General features: G+C 40.0%; 1 protein-coding gene across 5 annotated transcripts in view; it reads left to right on the plus strand.

Moving 5' to 3' along the window:
• EXOC4 (exocyst complex component 4) overlaps positions 1–21,259 on the plus strand; it is a 750,505-nt gene that overhangs the window by 327,649 nt on the left and 401,597 nt on the right. Inside the window, exons 10-12 of one of the 5 annotated variants that reach the window (XR_006198787.1) lie at positions 9,123–9,219; positions 14,024–14,154; positions 15,881–15,897. Coding sequence is in view for 4 of the 5 variants with exons in the window: in XM_042925106.1 (XP_042781040.1) it covers positions 9,123–9,219; positions 9,526–9,595 (167 nt within the window). In the remaining variant the exon portion in view is untranslated. Of the gene's footprint in view, positions 1–9,122; positions 9,220–9,525; positions 10,184–14,023; positions 14,229–15,880; positions 16,101–21,259 lie in introns of those variants that run through there. The other 4 variants (XM_042925116.1, XM_042925123.1, XM_042925106.1 and 1 more) reach the window with 4 other exon arrangements.

A 21,259-nucleotide genomic window follows, 5' to 3' on the forward strand; every position in this document is an offset into this window, starting at 1 on the left:
CTGATAAATGCTACAACATGGATGAACTTTGAAAACATGCTAAGTGACAGAAATCAGACACATGATAAAGCAGCTTACCCACACAAAAATCTTTGCGTTAGATATACCCGGCTAACCGCTAAAACCTATTTAGTAGATTCAAGATAATTAAAACTAGGGAATCAGTTAAAGAGTGGAAGGAGAAAGAATCAATGCCGTCTCCTTATGTAGCCTTAAAATAAAGTGAGTTGCAGGGTAATGTCACTAAGATAGGAATGCTTCTCAAAAATGGTCAATTAAAGTTCCCTTGTGCCTTATTGATCAACCATTTAAAAATATGCATGCAGTGACTGTGGATCCTTCGGTAATTGGCTCATATCTTACATTACGCTCTTCATAGAGCATGCCATTTCAGACTCCATTAGAGAAACAGTCTGTACTGTTACAAATGGAGCCGCCTTTGACTTACGCTCACGGAAGAGCACCGGGTGAACACGTTTTACCGATGGCTCAGGGTGAGCTCCATTAACCTGAAAATCTGTTGTTTCATTGTTTTTGGTTCCTTGTCATTCCTCCGTCCGAAACATCGTTGAATTCATTGTTAGGAAGATGATTAAAGATTTTTTTCTTATTTTCTTTTTTAAGCCAAGACACCACCCCAGAAAAATAATTATAAATTCACGTGTTATTTGGGAAATAGAATGTATTGCATTCTTGAACCACCAACGAATATGGTATTTCTGGCTATATAAAAATAACCTGTCACTGGGCAGTCTCTAATTTAGATCCTCCTTCTGTACGTTACGCTTTTTACCTGTGGGTGACACTAGAGAGGGGCCGAAAGGAACTTCCCCTTCTTCCTCAGGGCTGAGGTCCTTGGAATTTCCTTTATTTCTTTCATTTCTCAGTCTTGCCCCGCCCCCAGCCTCTGGTGCTGACCAATTCTGTAACTACTGACCATCAGATTTACTGCCCCACCTCACCTTGTTTCTAACTCAGGGCTTCCTGTGATGACCACAGGGAAGGCGAGGAGAGAGATAATTCTAAGTATGTCCCTGACTACAACCTCCATTCCTTTTAAGTCTTCTCTGTCTCTGACCTCAGCCATAAAAACTCTGATCCGCGAGAAATCCCCACGTGACAGCTTGCACTGCTTATCATCAGTCAGGACGCTTTCCAAGTCTCATTTATTTCTCACCAAGCCTTGACCCCTCTGTGGTGGATCATTGGAATGTCTTTCTTACCAGAACCTTTGACTCCTTTTCCCCTTGTTCTTTTGCTCCATTCGGCTGGTAAATCCTTACCTCTAGCTCTCAGAGTCTAGTGTCTCTTCTCCATTCTTCTGCTCTAGAATATTCCACAGCAATATGGTGCTGCTCTACATTGCAGTTATTTCAGCCCACCTGGGCCCTCAGCAGTATAGAGGGATTATCAAGAAATCCTTCCTCAGATGTAACAGGAAAAGACAAAGCGAGGGAGAGCCACTGGGATTCCTTTAAAAAGAGGAAGCAGAAAAAGTGGGCTTCTGTTTGTATTTTGGGTATTGATACAGGCGGACGCTCCAAAGCTCCCTCCTGATGAAGGGCCAGACCCTTTCCTGTCTTCCTACCCTCGTGTTCCTGGACCTCCAAGGAACCCTCACCAGTAGTTTGGAGTTGGAGGGGTCATTATATGCAGTGCTGGCTAGTCAGGAGAGATGGGGAGAAATAGAGTTAGTTCTGGGTCTTGCTGCTGGGACTACGTTAGAGAGGAAAGTTATTTCTGGCCTCAGTTGGACCATTAAGTGTCTTCCCCCCAGAATCATTGCTTACATGATGGTTTTATCTGTAGAATGTTGTTTTTGTCAGGCTTCACGTACATTTTTGATCAGAGAGGCTTTTTGTACATTGACTTGATCATCAGCTGCTCTGTTTAGTGTCGATTCTGTGGAAAATGGATTTTAGGTGTCAAACCACTGTAAAATCAGGGTTTACTGCTCCCAGTTTTAGAGTTTTCCTATGTCACCCATCATCTGTGTCATTTGTTTTAATTTTTTTATATTTGTTTATTTTTGAGCGAGAGAGAGAGTGACAGACCGAGTGCAAGCAGGGGAGGGGCAGAGAGAGAGGGCAATACAGAATCCGAAGCAGGCTCCAGACTCTTAGCTGTCAGCACAGAGCCCCACATGGGACTTGAACTCACAAATTGCGACCTCATGACCTGAGCCGAAGTCAGATGCTTAAACCAACTGAGCCACCCAGGTGCTCCTCATCTGTGTCAATTTATTCAACCTGTGAGTTTCTTGGAACATAAAGTGATATTAAGCACATTGTAGTGTATGTATATTGGGAAAAACTGTTTAAATACTGAACCTGCCATGTGTGGTTTTGATTTTGAGCAAGGCTCTGCACCCCCTGCCCCAGAGCCTCCCATTTCCTCATCTCTGTGTTGAGTAATAATATTACAGGGATATTACTAGGATTAAGTGAGATGTTTTATGCTAAGGGTCCAGCACAGTGTCAGTTTCCTGGTAGATGTTTAATAAATACGAATCCCCTCTCCCCCTCTTGACCTTCTTCCTCATATCTGCCTAATACTTGACACCTGTCTTTTTTATCTACACAGTACAAAATTAGAGCTACCCGGGAATAAAATATAATTGAGCAATGAAATATAGACAAGGCATTTACTCCTCTAATGGTGGGGATAACTAATTTGTTTCTACTTGGGAGATTGTTTTCTATAAATAGTATTTATTATAATTTTTTAGCATTTTGCTGAAACATGATTCCTTACTTTGCATACTTTATGCAAAACACATTTGCTATTTGTTCCTACGTGGTTTGCACTTAGAATTCACTAGATCTGAAAAAGACATTATCAATTTTTTGTTTGTTCATTTGTTTATTCATGTAAATAATAAATACTCAACAAACACTTACCAAGTACTTATTGTGTGCCGGAAACTATCCTAAGCACAAGAGATACATCCATGAACAAGATTGTATTGTTGTTAATCATTACAGACTTAGTGAGAGTTGAGTCCAAAAGATGATCCTTTCCTCGAAGGGGTTTATTCCCAGGTCCAACAGCAACTTACCATGAGCAATGGGATGTTACCACCAATCTTGATTTGCTTGACTTGACCGTAATAGTAAGTTATTTGAGTGTAAGAATAAATATCGTACTTCTGTTTTCTTCTTAATCTCACACCAAACCCCAAACTCATAGATAGTCCCTGTCATAGCTCCCAGCATTGGTGGTAACAGCAGCAACAGCACTGAGTCCTAATGATAATCTGTGCTTTAGAATGGGAACTTGCTAAAGAACTTAATCTAAGAGAAGGCTTCTGGCAAGGTGACAGCTATGAATTCAGGGAATTCTTAGACCATTCAGCAGGCTCTTAGAGTCAATTAAAGACCCTGTTTATTGATGCAATCAGAATGCATTTTTATAATCCTTCAAAAGTGTTTATGAAGCAAAGTATTTGCTGTAAAAAGAAATTCATCTTCAGTGTGGTTCTTTTCAATGTGGAAAGGCCAAGTTGAAATCCAGGCCATGTTGAACATGTCAGATAAGGCATGCTGCTTTCTATGGCTCAGCACAGTTGACCGTCAGACTCTGTACTGTTTCCATCTAAGCACTTGGCACAAACAATTCATAATCATAATATCTATACATTCAATATTATTTTTTTACTTTTTATTTTATTTTTATTTTTTAAAATTTATTTTGAGAGAGCAAGAGACAGCATGCACACATGAGTTGGGGAGGTGCAGAGGGAGGGAGAGAGAGAATTTTAGGCAGGCTCCACACTGTCAGTACAGAGCCTGATGTGGGGCTCGAACTCACCAACCATGAGTGAGATCGTGACCTGAGCCGAAGTTGGACTTTTAACCGACTGAGCCACCTGGTGCCTCGATAGTATTTAAAAACAAATTTTTTTTTTTTACATTTATTTATTTATTTATTTATTTATTGAGAGCTATAGAGAGACAGAGCACAAGTTGGGGAGGGGCAGAGAGAGGAGGAGACACAGAATGTGAAGCAGGCTCCAGGCTCTGAGCTGTCAGCACAGAGCCCGACAACGGGGCTTGAATTCACAAACCGTGAGATCATGACCTGAGCCGAAGTCGGACACTTAACCAACTGAGCCACCCAGGCTCCCCTCAATACTCTTTTTAATTGAAAAACTAAAAGTAGAGAAAGGCAGATTTTATTCTGTCATGCTCTAAGTGTTCTCAGCAGTTTTCTAACCTTGCACTGCAATAATCATGCCCCCCAAATAAGACAGACATGTTCTAATGGCCTTGCTAATGCTCTTGACTCCTCCAGTGCTGCCTAAAGTAGCAGGAATAACATTTTAAAAATTGGGCCTTTTGTATTTTAGTTTATGTTTCGGTGATTGTGTGTGTGTGTGTGTGTGTGTGTGTGTGTGTGTGTGAGTGATCAGTTAGACCCTTAACTGTTTGGTAATTCTAATGAGGAAAGGAGACCATTTATTTGAGATATACTAGGTGTCGAACCCTGGACTGAATCCCCTTGAGTACGTTCTCACCACAAGTCTTTGGAAGAGTTTATTTCAGTGTGTATTTTATAAATGGGAAAGCTGAGGCTCAGAAAATTTAAAAAATTCTGTCACTTATAATATCAAGTAGCACATCTGGGGTCCGACATCGATCTTACTGATTTTTCCCACCTTACCATGCAGTCCTCGCAGCGAGAACATTTGTTTCCATTTCTTTCTGAGGCTGGGCTTTTCGATTTCTGTTTTATTAACATGACTATATTCATTATAAATGCCATCAAATTCCAGTTGGGAAGAATCAAGGAATAAATAAGCTTAGGAGCTAATCACTTCTGTGTCAACGAATTCTAAAAAAGCCCAGATTGTGAGCACTAAGATGCTGCCATCCCAGCAGTCTTTGGGTGGCCTTGGGGCCTCTTGCCACTTGTCTGCAAGAGCCTGTCAAACCATTGTCCTCGTTGTTAGAAACTAAAATACGACGGGGGCATTTCCTCCCCTTTCTGCACAATATGTATTCTACTCGATACTATTGTCAGTTTCTCTTTCTCTCTAACCATCCATCATCATTCCGCATTTCCTCTGGTGCCTATCACCCGGCCTCTGACAGCTGAGATTAGACTGTAAGCATAATGAATGAAGGGGAAGGAGATGCTCTGGCCCCTTTCGTGCTCTTCTCAGGATTGAACATGTTCCTTAAGAACGTTCGTGACAGCAGCTCCCAGATTGCTTGATTACAGGAAGGCGTGTGAGGAGGCGTGTGTTTCTCACCCAGAATATTGCAATGCTAGACTAAATCTCGGAGGATTAGAGACTCAGACCATATGGTCTTTGGCCACGGCCTTTACTTTTGGTTCCTACCTGTTTATTTTAGGACGATGGTTTGACAAGAATATCTTCATTGGGTTGGTGCTGTTTATTGGTAATATATAGTAAGCTGGATTTGAACTTGTCGCAAAGAGGAAATCACATCAGCTGGAGGGCAGATGGTGTTTGCGACGGGACTGGAAGCATGTATGAGGTTCCTATAGGTGGAATTTTGGTTGGAGGTTGAGGTATTTCTTCCCAAGCTCTACTTTTTATTTAGTTTCACCCTATTCTGGGAAGCAGTAATCACCTTTCTAGAGCTAACAGGGAACAAATGCAACTATTACTTAGGTTCCAGCCGGATGCTGGCCATTTCACAGCCTGATCTCCCTGTCACTGACATTTCTAGTGGCTCTTGGGCCTTATTTTTGGTATTGGATCTTTTGTTATCTACGTTTCTCATATGATTGCCATCCACAAATGGTGATTAAACACACCTATTACCCATAAGGCTCTGGGGATACAGAGAGAATTGCTTATGTTTGTTAGGTTTTTTACAGTTTACAAAGGACTTGCACATATACTTTCTCATATAATTCCAGTAACATCTAAGTTAGGTGTTTCTTCCTTCATTCAGCAAATGTATGCTTTTATAACCATTTTCCAGGAAGTTCCATTCCAGGTTCGAAAATGTTACATAAGTATTAGAAAAGAAATGGAAGTAGAGTGACCTAAGTTAAGGTTATATAGGTTATCGCATATGAAGTCACTGTTAAGGGAATTGTGGACCCTGGGAGAAGGCCATATGACAGTTTAAACCTTTATTTTTTTAATTTTTCAAAGTTGATTTATTTTTGAGAGAGACAGAGACAGCATGAGTGGGGGAGGGGCATATAGAGAGAGAGAGAATCCCAAGCAGACTCTGCACTGTCAGCCCAGAGCCCCACGTGGGGCTTGGACTTACGAAACCACGAGATTATGACCTGAGCCGAAACCAACAGCCAGAGGCTTAACCGACTGAGCCACCCAGGTGCCCCCCCCCCATTTGACAAGTTTAAGGCTAGATGTGGTGCCTGAAGGAATGGTGGGAGGAGGCAGGACCCTGGAAATGGAAGCCCGTTGTGGACCAGGGCACGGAGGTGTGTGTGTATTCAGTGCATTTGGTGGGCATGAACATACTAGTTTGGAGCTAAGTTAATCAGGTCTATATATAATTATCGAGGACCTAAAATCATTGAACCTGAGACTTTTTTAGAAATCATTGGAAATCATGTAGTCTAACTCACATTTGTTCTTAAGAGAAATGTTCATATTCAGTAAATGAAGGCATTATATTGTTATGTAGATTTATTTCATAGGAAGTTATTGATGTGGCTCCTGGAGTGCAGAAGATAACCTGTTTTTTTTCCTACACATACACACACGTTTCTTTGGTAATTCAGCGCTGGCTTCATTTTATGATCTTAGAGAGGTATTGATAAAGACGATATATTTATTCTGTTTGTGACCATACCGTGTGTCCTCGAGAGAAGGATTTTGTTAAAAGAGTCATGTTTGTGGTAGCCCTGATGCTCTCCTTATGCAAAACCACGGACTTAGCAGAACACTAATATCTCTGGTGCAAATATAGTAAATACAGCATGGATTTTTTCCATGAGAAAAATAGCTTATGACTTTCAACCAAGAGCTGTACATACTATTATATTTTCTGTTTTTCTTAAGAAAAGCCTTGCTCTGATTAGTTGGTGGAGACAGCTGATCCAAGTGGGATTTGTCTAGACTCTGATGCCTCTGGGAAGTCTTGATGATCCAGGGTATGGATTTCTGAGGCTTCACACGTTTTTATCAGTCAATCTCCAAGATACCTCCGAGACCGTTAAGATAGATAATAAATCAAATGAGATTTAGCTGTGTTTGGTATCATGCAAAGAACTATAATTAGAAGGAAAATGTAATTTCAAAAAAAGAAATGAAATAATTTAAGTGTTGGTTGTTAGGATTTTGAGGAAGACCATGAAACAGCATCTATCTTTACTGTCAGAGTTCTGAAACTATTAGGAAATAACATAAGTCGGGCAGATGGAAGCTGAAATACCAACTTTTATTGGTATAAGCCAGACTGAAAGATGTAGCCTTCTTTGAGAGCCAAAGGAGTTTGCTAACTGAAAATCAAAATTAGACAAATTTACTCACCCACTTACAGAAGGGACTGGACCACTCCATCCCTCTCTGACAAGGCAAGACCTTTCTGGTTAAACTTGACAAGACAACACCATCTACAGGCATTCTGGTTTCTAAAGTGGAATAAGGAGGTTGCTGAGACATGCGTACTCAGCTTTTTCTTCTCAGTTTTACCAAGGGAGTCACTTCACTTCCCCTGGAGTGCATAAAAGACAGAGAGAGGCCAGGGGTTACGTTAATTTTCATTCTAATGGAAGGTAATGTGAGTGGTGTGGGAGGGAGGGGGAGCACCTCTCCCAACACCCGAAGATGCACACTTTTGCGCATTTTAACCCTCTGAAATCAGGATGTTGTATTAAGTCTATGGCATGTTATTAATGCCTGTGGACCAGAAGACGGTCAAAATGGGTTGTTTTTGCCTCAGTGTTTGTGAGCTGAGTGGGTATTCCTCATACCATGAGCCTTCACTGATTCAATTAATGAACCTCTTAGGGGCCTTTTGAGGAAAGAGCACAAGTCTTGGTTAGTATTGGAACACCTTCTCTTTAAACCTTCTGATAGCATCAAGTGCATGCCAATGTTAGACCTTGCAGGATCGGTATCAGCAGCTGGAATAAAATACTGGATGAATTCCTGTAAGAAACCCACTCAGTGACACCGTTTAGAAAACGAGGATATTGACAACTCTGAGTCATTAAGAAAAGCTGGATTCTGAAAATTATGTAATTTTAAGAACATAATTCATTTTTCTCACTCTCCCATGTTAAATGTGTATGAGAGATCTATGGTAAACACCTATTTATTTTAAAAACCTTAAAGTCTTAAAAACCCCTAAATAAATATTTATAAATTATATAACATACTTGTATATATTTAAACTATAAGAAGCTTTTCAATGAGAAAAAGATAAGGATGCATTATATAGTTTCAGTAGCAGGATTTAAAAAAATTTTTTTTTTTTAACGTTTATTCATTTTCGAGAGACAGAAACAGAGTGTGAGTGGGGGAGGGGCAGAAAGAGAGGGAGACACAGAATCCGAAGCAGGCTCCAGGCTCTGAGCTGTCAGCACAGAACCCGACGCGGGGTTCAAACCCACGAACCGTGAGATCATAACCTGAGCCGAAGTCAGACGCTTAACTGACAGAGCCATCCAGGCACCCCCATTAACAGGATTTTCTTAAATTTAGTGTTACTTGATAATGTGTCTTACAATGAATGGGGTCTGAGATTTGGTGAAGTGTGGTCAGTTAGGTCTGAATGGGTCTCTGCTCCAACCTTTACTGCCCCGGACAACTTGGATGGTACTTCCTCTTTGGGAAAGTTTCATGTGCTGCCCTATCCAAGATGGACACTGCCGAGAGCAGATCCTAACTTTCATGTTTAACTGGGTCATGCCTTACCCTCTTTCTTTAAATACACAATTTATTTTTATTGTGCTTCCACGTTTTCACTCCAGAGTGAAAGTGCTCCCCTGCGGTTTACGTAATCAAGAAGACTGGATCCAGTCATTCCAAATAATTTTGTAGGCCTGAAGGCAACTGTTTGCAAAGACAGTCCTTCTTATGGCGGTATAACATTCATCTAGATAGCCCGGGTTTCTTTTTTGGGGAATGTTCTAGTAAGCTCAATCTCTCTTCCTTTTCCTGCAAGGGGGTCCTGATGACAACCTAATTGAAGGTGGAGGAACAAAATTTGTCTGCAAACCTGGAGCCAGAAATATTACTGTCATATTCCATCCATTATTAAGGTAAGTCAAATCCTACGTACTTACTGAAAAATCAATATTTTCATTATTTATGCCGATGCACCGAATGCCAATAGGTCAGTCAGCATTGAAACAAGTCCTAAAGAAGAAAAAAAGAGTGTTGCATCTCCCAGGGCTTTACTATCAAAGTTTGTCAATAAAACAAATAATGTCAACTCATCTTAGTACCTGTTTGTTCTCAGGAATAATACTCCATGAATACTTTTTAAAAATTTTCTTTATTTCCTGTCCCTGCCCCTCTCCCTCTCTCTGTCATTGTCCCTCCCTTCCCTTCTGTGTTTATTTCAGGGAGTGGCGACTTACGGTCCACCGGAGAAATCTAGTCTGCCACCTGTTTTTCTTTTTTTTTTTCCAATAAAATTTTATTGACACAGTCATGCTCATCTATTCATGTATTGTCCAGAGCTGCCTTGTGCTATGGTGTTGCAGAGTTGAATATTTGCAAGAGAAACCATATGGCCTACGAAGCCTAGAATATTGACACACTGCCCCTTTACAGGAAAACGTGGCGGACCCATGATCTGTCTCCCTAATTTACATTAATGATTCAGATATCCTTTGAGGGTTGGCAAATCTTTGAACAGATATGACTTATCAAAACTGAAAGGCATTATAGCAGTTGTATATATGGCTTTATATATTAAAGGGCAGCTTGATGCTAACCGGAATAAAATCTGTTGTTCAGTTTATTGTGGTACTGTGATTATAAGAAAATAAAAATCTGTGATACTTCCATTTAAAAAGCTTCAAAGCCCTAAATACCTTTAAAAAGAAACTTTTTTGGAAGAAGGGAAAAGGGGGTTATTATTCAGCGGCTCTAAAATTTTGGTTTTGCACAATGAAAAATGTCTAGAGAACTGTTGGATAACAATGTGCATAGAGTTAACACTACTATACTGTATACCTAAAAAAGATTAAGGTGGTGAATTAAATGGTAAGCGTTGTTGACTTCAATAAAAAAGGGTACTCTTTGGGGCACCTAAGTGACTCAGTAGGTTAAGTGTCCGACTGTTGATTTCGACTCAGGTCATGATCTCACAGTTCGTAGGATCGAGCCCCATGTGGGGCTCTGCACTGACAGCACAGAGCCTGCTTGGGATTCTCTCTCTCTCCTTCTCTCTCTGCCCCTCCCAACCCCTCGTGCAGGTCCTCTCTCTCTCTCTCAAAATAAATTTTTTTTTAAAAAAGGGTACTCTTTGGACACAGATATCTGATGTAATATTAAGTGTATGTTTTCTCTGTGATGAGCCAGTATTTATTTTTGCTTTGTTCATATAATGGACCAGAAACTCTTGGGTTCATTAGAGGTTAGGTCCTCAGATCATCCCATTAACTTTCTTATGTAACTAATATAATATTTGAGGCATTTGAAATAACAGGTAAGCAGATGCTACTAAATTGTCCAGATAGAATATTGAATGTACTTTTCTAAAACATGAGCAGTTTACTACTGGAATGATCCTACCTTTTCATTAACCAAGACTTACTAAATTGCAATCATTGGAACGAGTTCAATTCAGATCTCTTATTTTAGCAATGAGTTTTAAAAATTATGCTGAAATACTTTACTCAAAATTAGTTTTAAATGCAGAAACACAAATATGTAAATTAATAAAGACATCCTTCCATGCAGTAACAAAGACGTTTTTTTTAACGTTTATTCATTTTTTGATAGAGACAGAGTGTGAGTGGGGGAGGGGCAGAGAGAGAGAGGGAGATACAGAATCCGAAGCCGGATCCAGGCTCTGAGGTGTCAGTACAGAGCCCGACACGGGGCTTGAACCCATGAACCGTGAGATCATGACCCGAGCCGAAGTCGGGCGGATGCTCAGCTGACTGAGCCACCCAGGCACCCCGATTTTTTTTTTAAGTAGACTTCATGCCCAGTGTGAAGTCCAATTCGGGGCTCGGACTCCCAACCCTGAGATAAGACCTGAGATGACACCAAAGGTTGCACCCTTAACTGACTGAGCCACCCAGGTACCCCAAAGAAGAGATTTTTAAAGAAGCGTTATTAATCTTTCGAAAAATCTGTTTCACCAAACATTCACAACAAGTAAATCGTGTAATTTAAGAATCACGGAATTAAGAGAATTAAGACTATTCCTCTATAAATCTAGTTGATTTTCCATATATAAACGTATGAATTGGAACATATAGAATTTCTGGATTAAGTGACAGTGCTCATATTTATTTCACCTGACTTTGGTACTTAGTTTAATACTCATTTTCTTCTTTAATTAAATTGATTTCTACTTAGAGCTGCTAATTGTTAGGAAAATGGGAAAATACTTAAATCATTATAGGCATCTTCTAACCTAGATTTAGCGCCATAATTTACTGGTAAGTTATGCCATTGCATGGATAAATGAAATCCTTATGCTTATATTTGTTCCAAAGCATAGAGGAAGATCTTTGGAAGTTTTTTAGCTATATTGTCAATAACCACTTTTCAAGAGATTTTTTTTCCCTAAGGTTGTTTGGTTTTTTTTCCCCTTCGTTAAGGTGAAGTTAGAATGGGGGAAAAGGTTATCCTTATTTCACACTTAATAAATTGCATTTTTGCAAAAATACTCATAGAGTTTAATGTATTACAGTTCTTGACTATTATTTTTTAGCATTTATCCTGCTTTACAAGAGAGGTTTTAAGGCTTGGTAGTGCTCGTACTGGTTTTACACACTTGATTGGTCTCTATTTTTATTCAGTATTTTCTTATTGATTAGAATTGGAGAAATGTTTGTTGCATGCCATGGTTTATAGTCATTCTCTGTGTAACTCTTAATGGAAGCCACAAGAATCTTATGTGGTCTGCGAGGTGAGTGAATTCCTTTCTAAGCAGGTGATCATTATGGATTTTGAATTAGCCTTTGGCTCAAATGGAAACCTTGCTTCTCAAACCCATATAGAGTCTCAGCTGAAACTTCATAATGGGCTTCAGGGACTTCAAATCATTAAGATCTTACAGTTTTGGTTTTTTCGTTTTAGTTTTTACACTTACAGATTTGGCAGTTATTAGATTTATTATTTCTTCTAAAGTTTGGAAGTTTAGTTTTGGTAATGAGAGGAAAGTGCACCTTATCATACCAGTGCATTTCATTTTTACTCAGTGCATTTCAAATTTACTCAATTTTTCATTTCTCCTCTGGCCACTCAGTCATTCATGATCAACAAATGTGTATTGAGCACTTATGATACATGTTTTCCCTTCTGTAAGTTAGGTGAGGATTCTTTAGAAATAGTCACTCTTATTTCTATGGGATTATTTCAACAAAATACGTATACATCCTCTAGAATGCCCCTTGTTGTGTTTCCATGCAAGCTCAAAGTGAATGTGATTTTGCACATTCTTATTTACAAGACAAGATAAACTATGGGAGAGGTAGCCTGGAAGAATGGAAAGAGGGGAGAAAAACACAGGATAAGAAATTTAAAGTGAAAACCTCAACAAATTAGGTGCAGATCCAGGTTCCTTCTGTTCGGTTTTACTCACTGATTATTTATTGGACTCTGATTCTATGCCAGGTCCCAGGGACACACAAAAAATAACATGAAATTCTTGCCTAAAAGGTACTCACTCAGCTGCCTTGGTGGCAAAAACTGAGAAGCCCAAAAACGCCAATTATTGGCGCGGACGGAGATGATCTCTTACACCCGGTGTGCAAATGGGCACAGCCTTTCCTGAAGCCAGTTGGACAGTAGTGAGCAGTCACATCCCTTCCACCCAGTACTGCACCACCTCGACTCCCTTGTGTGCTTCTGCTCCCTTGCAGTGACTTGTTCTTTTCCCATCCTCATTCCCCAAACTCTTCTCCTAATGGATCATAATAATCTTTACTTATAACTGGCATCCTATTCAGAAAGTAAGTTCAGAAGGAACTTATCACAAGTTGGCTTTTATCACCCATTTCAACACTGCCATTGTTTTCTTACACTCTCTCTTTCCGTGAACGGAGATAGTGTTCTTTGGAAGCCAGAAACCATTTCAAGTGTGTAGGGCTTTCCTTTTCCTTTGCTCCTTTCCCCCTGTGTCTAGCAATACTCGTATTCTGTCTTCCTGAACTTTGCATGTGGCTAGTCTACCCTTCATTTATTAAAAATGTTCTTTTCATGGGGCGCCTGGGTGGCTCAGTTGGTTTAGTGTCTGCCTTCAGCTCAGGTCATGATCTCACAGTTCATGAGTTTGAGCCCTGCCTCGGGCTCTGGGTTGACAGGTCAGAGCCTGGAGCCTGTTTCGGATTCTGTGTCTCCCTCTCTCTGCCCCTCCCCTGCTCGCTCTCTCTCTCTCTTTCTCTCTCTCAGAAATAAATAAACATTAAAAAAATATTCTTTTCATAATTTTCATTTAATTGCCAATGTATTCTCTGTAGCACAGAAGTTTTCTTCATTGAGAACTCTGAACCACCCTATTCCAGAACACCGCACAGTGGATTCCCATTATGCCTATTCCCATTATGCATTATGTTTTCTTTATTCTTAGCAGTCATTTTTCCTGTCCTCCCATAACATCATTGTACAAGGTCCCGGATCTGGCAACCTCGCTGGTGTATTTTTGCACTTTTCTCCTAAGTACTGCCATTTCTTCACTAGGAAATGTCATAGGGTGTTGGAGACAAATACGCCGACTTCCAGTTTGTTCACTCTGCGTTTGCTGCCTCCTTGACTTGCGTATTTAAGGATTTTCCTTACTATTTTCTCATTCCGGTTAAGAAATCAGAAAATTGCCACAGAGAATGAAATTTTAGAAAGATGAGGTATCTAGTATTATCTTGCTTGCTTTACCCGTAGCCTGGCAAGACATTGTGTGCAACTAAACCCTTAATGGAAGTTTTTGATGGCAAGGATTCATCTCATCAAGTTGGCTACCTCTGGGTCTCACTGAACAAAACATACTGAAATGAAGAGGTTCTTATACTTGGGTAGGTTCTGACATAATTTCACCAAAATAGAGACCCTGAATATGATAGGACTAATACCTTCCCCCACCCTCCCATCCCCACTGACATATTTGCTTTTTTTAGTTTTCTCTGGAAATAGTCATGAGGAATGGATGTATTCGCTCTAGTAAATGGATTTTATTTTCTAGGCTTTGAATTGGGGAAACAGGAAGAAAATACGTTATTGGTGAAATCTGAGTGACATACTTCCTTTTGTCTAGATCTGACATGCATTTGGATTTTTTTTACAAAAAGTAATTTTGACTGGTTACCTCATGGTAATTATTAACTGTGAGCTGAATATAAAAAACTTTGTCAACAAAGTGCATTTTGAGGTATCAATCACAGTTTGACAAAGTAAGACTTTTTAGTTATAATTAATATATAATGTAGGCATTTCTGGAAATTTGAAATTACCTTGTGGTTGCTATTTGTGAGATTTTGCAGGGAAGGAAGGAGAAATTATTTCCCCCTTTGTTTTTTCATTTATCACTATTCTTTATTCTCTAAAAGCTCCCAGAGAACATATCGTTCCTTTGATTGCTAGTATACTTCCTTCATATAGCAAAAAATGAGTGACAACAAAAATTATTCCTTTAAAAGTCTAAATGCTTGCAGCATCTAACTAAATTAGATGGGGCGCCTGGGTGGCTCAGTCACTTAAGCGTCTGACACATCAGCTCAGGTCATGATCTCGCAGTTTGTAAGTTCTAGCCCCTTGTAGGGCTCTGTGCTGACAGCTCAGAGCCTGGAGCCTGCTTTAGATTCTGGGTCTCCCTCTCTCTGCCCCTCCCCTGCTGGCTCTCTCTCTCTCTCTCTCTGTCTCTCTCTCTTTTCTCTCAAAAATAAGTAAACATTAAAAAAAAAAAACACCTCAAGCTTTATTAGTCTCTCATTTATTTATTTATTATGTGCATTTGTTATTGCATACATTCTGGGCCATTGAGGCTAATTGGTGGGAAGTGTTGCTAATGGAAATGAGGTTACCAGGATGCGCCGGTGGCTCACTCTGTTAAGCATCTGACTTTGGTCAGGTCGTGATCTCGTGGTTCATGAGTTCCACAGTGTGGAGCCTGCCTGGAATATTCTCTCTCTCTCCCTCTCCCTCTCCCTCTCCCTCTCCCTCTCCCTCTCCCTCTCCCTCTCCCTCTCCCTCTCCCTCTCCCTCTCCCTCTCCCTCTCCCTCTCTCTCCCCCTCCCTCCCTCCCTCCCCCTCTCTCTCTCCCCCTCTCCCTCCCTCCTTCTCTCCCTCTCCCTCTCCCTGCCCCTCCCCTACTCACTCTTTGCTCACTCTCTCTCTCAAAATAAATAAGTAAACTTAAAAAAAAAAAGACGAAGTTATATATTTGAGTCTGTTGCACTCAACCTTCTCACTACTGGAGGTTTTCGCTTTCAAAGGTGGACTCATCGAAGAGAAGTAGTGGGATTTAATGTAGCTCATCACTGCTTGAGAAAGAAAAGTTCTCAGACGTTAGAGCTAGGACAGGGCAGGAATAAGGACACCTGAGTCCAAGGAAGCCTTCTCATTGTACCCTGATGTGACTTCTTCCTCTTCTTATAAGGACTCCAGCCCTACTGGATTACGGTCCCACTCTTATGGCCTCATTTAACCTTAATTCTCTGTTGTGGAAAATGTACACTACATTTTGCAATGAGAACAAACTCAGGAAATTAATTTATTAAATTATGTATTTAATCATTCTTTCAGCACTGGAGCCATTGTTTCGATGGAAAGGAGTTTTCTGTATCGCCTGATGGAGAGGACAGATCACTGAATGTGGGCTGGGGGTGGGTAGGAGTGACCACATTTTAATTTTTTATGTTGGCCAAATTCCTGTGTGTCTTAGTTTTCCGTGTCTATAAAATAAAGGAGTTGATTGGTCTGGATTTTGCTTTCTACCTTTCAAAAGTTTGTGCTTTTGTGACTGGGACGTGCTTTTATAATATTTAAGGACTCCAAAGGCCTGACATTTTAAAACTTAAAAATCCAGATGACAATGTGTTTCTTTTTGCTTATTTGCTTCAACTAGCTTTTGAAAGACATTTGGCTCTTTAGGGTAATGACCACTTTGCATATATGAAGTATGTTTCTTATGAGACAGTTGAAGAACAGATGTTTGCAGTTGGGGTGACTTGGCAGAGGTAAGAGGCTGGAGACAGAGTGGATGATGATGGTATTTAAGTTGCAGAAATGTCACCGATGCTTCCTCTGTTGAACACAGCTCGAATATTGAATATCCGGGCCTTGAGCATTTTTCACTATTTATTATCAGCCACACTTCATTAAAACCAGACAGCAATTAAAGGCTCTCTGGGTAGAACAAAAGATGAAATATTCATTGGTCAGTAAGGAGCAGGTTGGCATTTAGATTAGTTAGGGGGATGAAACTTCTTGGCAGCTTGGGCTTTGGTGGTGGTCAGAATTTCTGTGGTTGGCTGTGTGCCATTCTGAGGGCACACAGCAGTAGGAGCAAGTAATCGTAATCATAATATCTAATCATATTTGTCTCCGATTACAGAGAACAGTAACTTCGAAAAGTTAATCTCGTCAGATGTAGCAACAGCCAGTTAGCAGCAGCTTGGGTAGGGGCAGTTAGGGCTGTGAAATTGCTTTGAGACGCCTGTGATTGTTAACGCAGGGCTTGAAGTCGGGAGGTCAGGAAGTGGTTGAAACCAAAGCTCGGACAGTGAAAGGCACTGAAATTGATGATGCCATTAATGCAGCAGGTCAGGTTTCTCAACATGATATTCCAAAGTAAATGGCATTTGTGATTAACACTTGCATTTTGTATTTTTTTTTTTGTTTTATTAATTATAGTACTTATTGCGTCGACAATGCTGGTAGATCAAAGGCATAAAAAATTCCTTGTGATAATTAAGCATAATAAAAATCCATTCGCTCATCCATTTAATAAAATTTATTGAGCGCTTACTTGGTGCAACTCCTCTCCATCTAGCAAGTAATGAGTCTCTACCCTTGTGGAATTTAGTCCAGTGGAAAAGTCAGACAATAAAACAGTAAACTAACACACATGGGAAACAGTATCAGGTAGTGATAGTTTTAGGAAGAACAATAGATCAAAGTTAGGAATTTGAAAAGTGACCGCTGGAGGTGAGGGCACTGTTTCAGGTAGGGTGGAGTAGGAAGGCCTTTCTGAGAAGATGACATTTGGTTGGACTGTGGAAAATGAAGAGGCGGAGGAAGCTGTGTGAATATCTGGGGCAGAGTGACCTGGGCAGAGGAGATGGTGCGTGAAAAGGAAAAAGACGCGACGGTCGGGGAACAGTGAACAGATGAACGTGAAGAGGGGTGTGTGTTGCTGTCGGGCATGTGGGGGAAGATAAGTACATAGGATGGTCAAGGTAGAAACTTCTCTCTTTTGTCTAAACAAAGAAGGCATCATGTTAGATTTTTTAGAAGCTTTTGGGACTAGATCTGAAACTTCCAGAAGTTCTGAAGGTTTAGAGAAAGCCCCACACAGTGACTATCAGCGAATACTCATTCTAACACCTCATCTTACTGGATTTGGGGCACTCAGGAAGGCTTGTTTTCAGGAGTGAAGTCATTAGCACGACTCTGTTTGGTATGGTGAAAATCTCTGTCCCTGCTGACAGTTGTGTCTCCTGAGACGGAAAATAAGTCTTTTGTACGTAGCCCACTTTGATGATATTATCCAAAGATATTGAGCCATTGTTAGTATGCCATCAGCTTATCAACGTGTTATTAAGGATTTATTCCGTGTGACATTCCAGATATCTGGGAGTTTTTAAAGAACAGTTGTGGCCGAACTCGAGGCTGTTTCCCCGTAAAGGAGTAGTATGCTTTGGTGGGCTGCTTTGTAGAGGGCCTGTGGGATTTTTGTAACAAACTTTGCTAACAAATCTAATCTTTTTTTTAATAGAAAATAATTCTGGGTGATCATAAACTACTTACGAATCTTACATATATTAGTTTAAACCTGGCCTAGCACGGAAGATCTTTTCAACTTTTTGGCACTAACTCTTGCTGATTAGTGACTGAATCTGGTTCATTCATTTTAGGCCATTTTAGACCATTTTAGGTCTACCGAACTCCAAATCTGCATTCCTATAACAGCCTCGATTTCTGCTTTTTGTGGTCTTTGTTTTCCTCACCTCCTTTCCTAACATTACTTCCACCATTCAGGAAGGAAAGTGGTTCAGATGTACCTTTTACATGAACGGGGTACACAATAAATATTTGTTGGAAGAATTAATGTGTCGCCTGTAAGGGTACTTAGCAAATGTCTGTTGATTTGAAGTGAATGTTTTTTTCGTCAGTTAACAATAAAAATATAAAGGAAAATTATATTTTTCTTTAGTGATGTTACTGAAATAGATCAATCTTTCATACCTAGAAGTGGTAGGATAGTGGGGTTTGTGTGTGTCTGTGTGTCTGTGTGTGTGTGTTGCCTCTGTGGTAATAAGAAAGTGTCTGTTACAGGAAATACACAAATATAAAGGTGAACTTAGAAATTTCCTTTTTTTTTTTTTTTAACATTGATCCTAACATACTACTCTTGTAACTTAGCTTCGTAGTTTGTTTCTTATAGTGATTTATGAGAAACCTAGATACTTTGTCCTTTCACTCTTTTTTCTCTTATTACTACGTCAAAAGCTTATGGTTGTACGAAGTGCTTTTGCCTTATCATTCTTTCATGAATTGTAGAAGCTCCTTCCAAGATTATCAAAACCATTTCTTATAGGAGAAGTCTTGCTTTAAAAGCTTTTTCATTTAGCCTCTTCTGTTTCTGCTAGTTTTTTTTCTTCCCACTTTTATTTAAAAAGTGTGCCATAGTCCCTAGATCATTTTTTTGATTATATATGTAGTGTGTGTGAGTGAGTGAGTGTGTGTGCGTGTGTGTGTGTGTGTTATGTGTGGTATGTTTTGAAAGAGGGAGCTAAGCTTGATTATTTGAAGTAAGCATGAATGTCACAAGCTGAAATAATTCTTTAGTCTTTCATTTCCCAATATTTTTATCTTTGAGAAATGCACAAAGGTAGGGTACCCATGTCAGTTTGATGTGTGTGTTGGTATTTGGCAGAATATTATTCTGAGTGTTCACAGGTATGTGATATTTTTATACGGATACATGTTTGTTCTTAATGAGCTAAAGCTTATATAGACATTTTGAAAGATGCTAGTGATTAGACAGTCTAGCAAATAACATTGTAGATCATACATTATTCATGCATGGGAGGAAATGTGGCTACCCTATTGCATTTTTATGAAACATACCTTTTTTTTCCCCTTGTCCTCAGAATTATGAAAAATACTGCTATGTTTTCAGACGGTCTGACCTGTGAAGGGCTGTGAAACACTGTCGTGGTACATTTAGATTTCAAACCCCACAGCTGAGAAACTGCTTCTGAATTTACGTGATAAAACGTTAAGTGTTTTTAATCCTCAAATTAACTTTCAGAGATTCAACTGTAGTTTTCTTCCACTTTTGTGTTTCCAAACCATGTTGCGTGATACATGGCTGCACACGGATTGCGACTAACTGGCAGTTTTATGTTACTGACCGCGGTGGAGAGACGATCAAGGCGCCAGGCCAAATAGCAGTGCACGTTTGAGCGACGACGTTAGGAGAAGTCAGGCATACCTGTCTGGTTAGGAGGAGAGTACACGCCGTTCCTCGTGAGAAAGAACTGGCAATGTTTGTGAAAGCCAGAAGAAAACCAGAACGTTTGATGCCTGTTTTCAAATATGTAAATGTGCGTCACTTAAAAGGGAGAGAGTAGTTTGGGTTTTTGTCGCTTCACACATCAGAGTTAGGACCAGTTAGTTGGTTGGATGTTAAAGGGGTTGTACTCCCCACAACAAGAACTTTCTAATGAATTCGGCAAAAATGGGAACGCTTTCCTTGGAAGACAAGACCCTTCCTGGAGATGGGGCTAACTATGTGCTCAGCTGTCAGGTCTGCGTTCTGTAGATCGGGGGTTTCTGATCCACTGTGCAGCTTCTGAGCCCCACCTCGATCGGTTTCTTCCAGTCTCGCTCATCTGGGTTACTTTTTTATATTGCAGTTTAATGCTGATGATTGTCGTTGGCTAGGCCAAGGAGTTATTGTAGACTTCTGCATCATTTCATCACCTTTGTTCTTTCTGACACAGGGTAGGAAAGAGATTCACATGACGGCTGTTTGCAGAGCAGTGGTTATAGAGTCTCCACCTTCCTCCTTTTTGCTTTTTATTTCTCTTCTCTTTTTTGTATTTTGCTGATTTTTTTTTTTTTTTTTCCTGTGCCGGTAATGGTTCATGTGAGTATAAGTTGACTCTTAGGGATGTTTAAGGCAAAAAGAAAGCTGGCTCTCCTCTGCAGTCAGCTAACATGGGACTAAAACTTAATAAATAAATAATAATAATAGGGGTGCCTGGGTGGCTCAGTTGAGTGGATGTCCGACTTTGGCTCAGGTCGTGGTCTCATGGTTCGTGAGTCAGGCCCTACGTCGGGCTCTGTGCTCATAGCTCAGAGCCTGGACCCTGCTTCAGATTCTGTCTCCCTCTCTCTGCCCCTCCCCTACTTGTACTCTGTCTCTCTCTCTCTTACTTTTTTAAATAATAAATGAATAATAAAATAACCTTATAAGTAATGAACCTAAAATCATGCCTGCTGTTGATTTTGACCTGGATATGCTGATGTTTTTGGTACAGTGTTTTCTACTAATTAAATTTTATAATTATCACTTAATATTATTGGAAGCTTACATATAAAAGACAGCAGAGAAAAATTGTTTTTTCTTTGTAAAATATTTACGTAATTTGTGTGCTGCTTTTTACATATTCTGAACATGTATTTGTCCTGGGCTGTAGCAGCCAAAACATGTCCATTCAGCATTCATTGAAATATGTTTATATCCAGCCACAGGCCTATTTACATCTGATTTTGAAACCTAAATTGATAATGTAATTTGGTATCAAAATAATGTAGGAATGCCTACAGGAAAATCACAGTCTCCTATATATAACTTCTATTCCTTTGGGGGTGTGGGCTCTACATTGCTTCTCTGTGTGATTTGGCAAATTATTTTGCTGTTCTCCTTGCTTGCCCCTCAGAAGACTCTCT

This window comes from Panthera leo, chromosome A2 (assembly GCF_018350215.1).
Source record: "Panthera leo isolate Ple1 chromosome A2, P.leo_Ple1_pat1.1, whole genome shotgun sequence".
NCBI lineage: Eukaryota > Metazoa > Chordata > Mammalia > Carnivora > Felidae > Panthera > Panthera leo.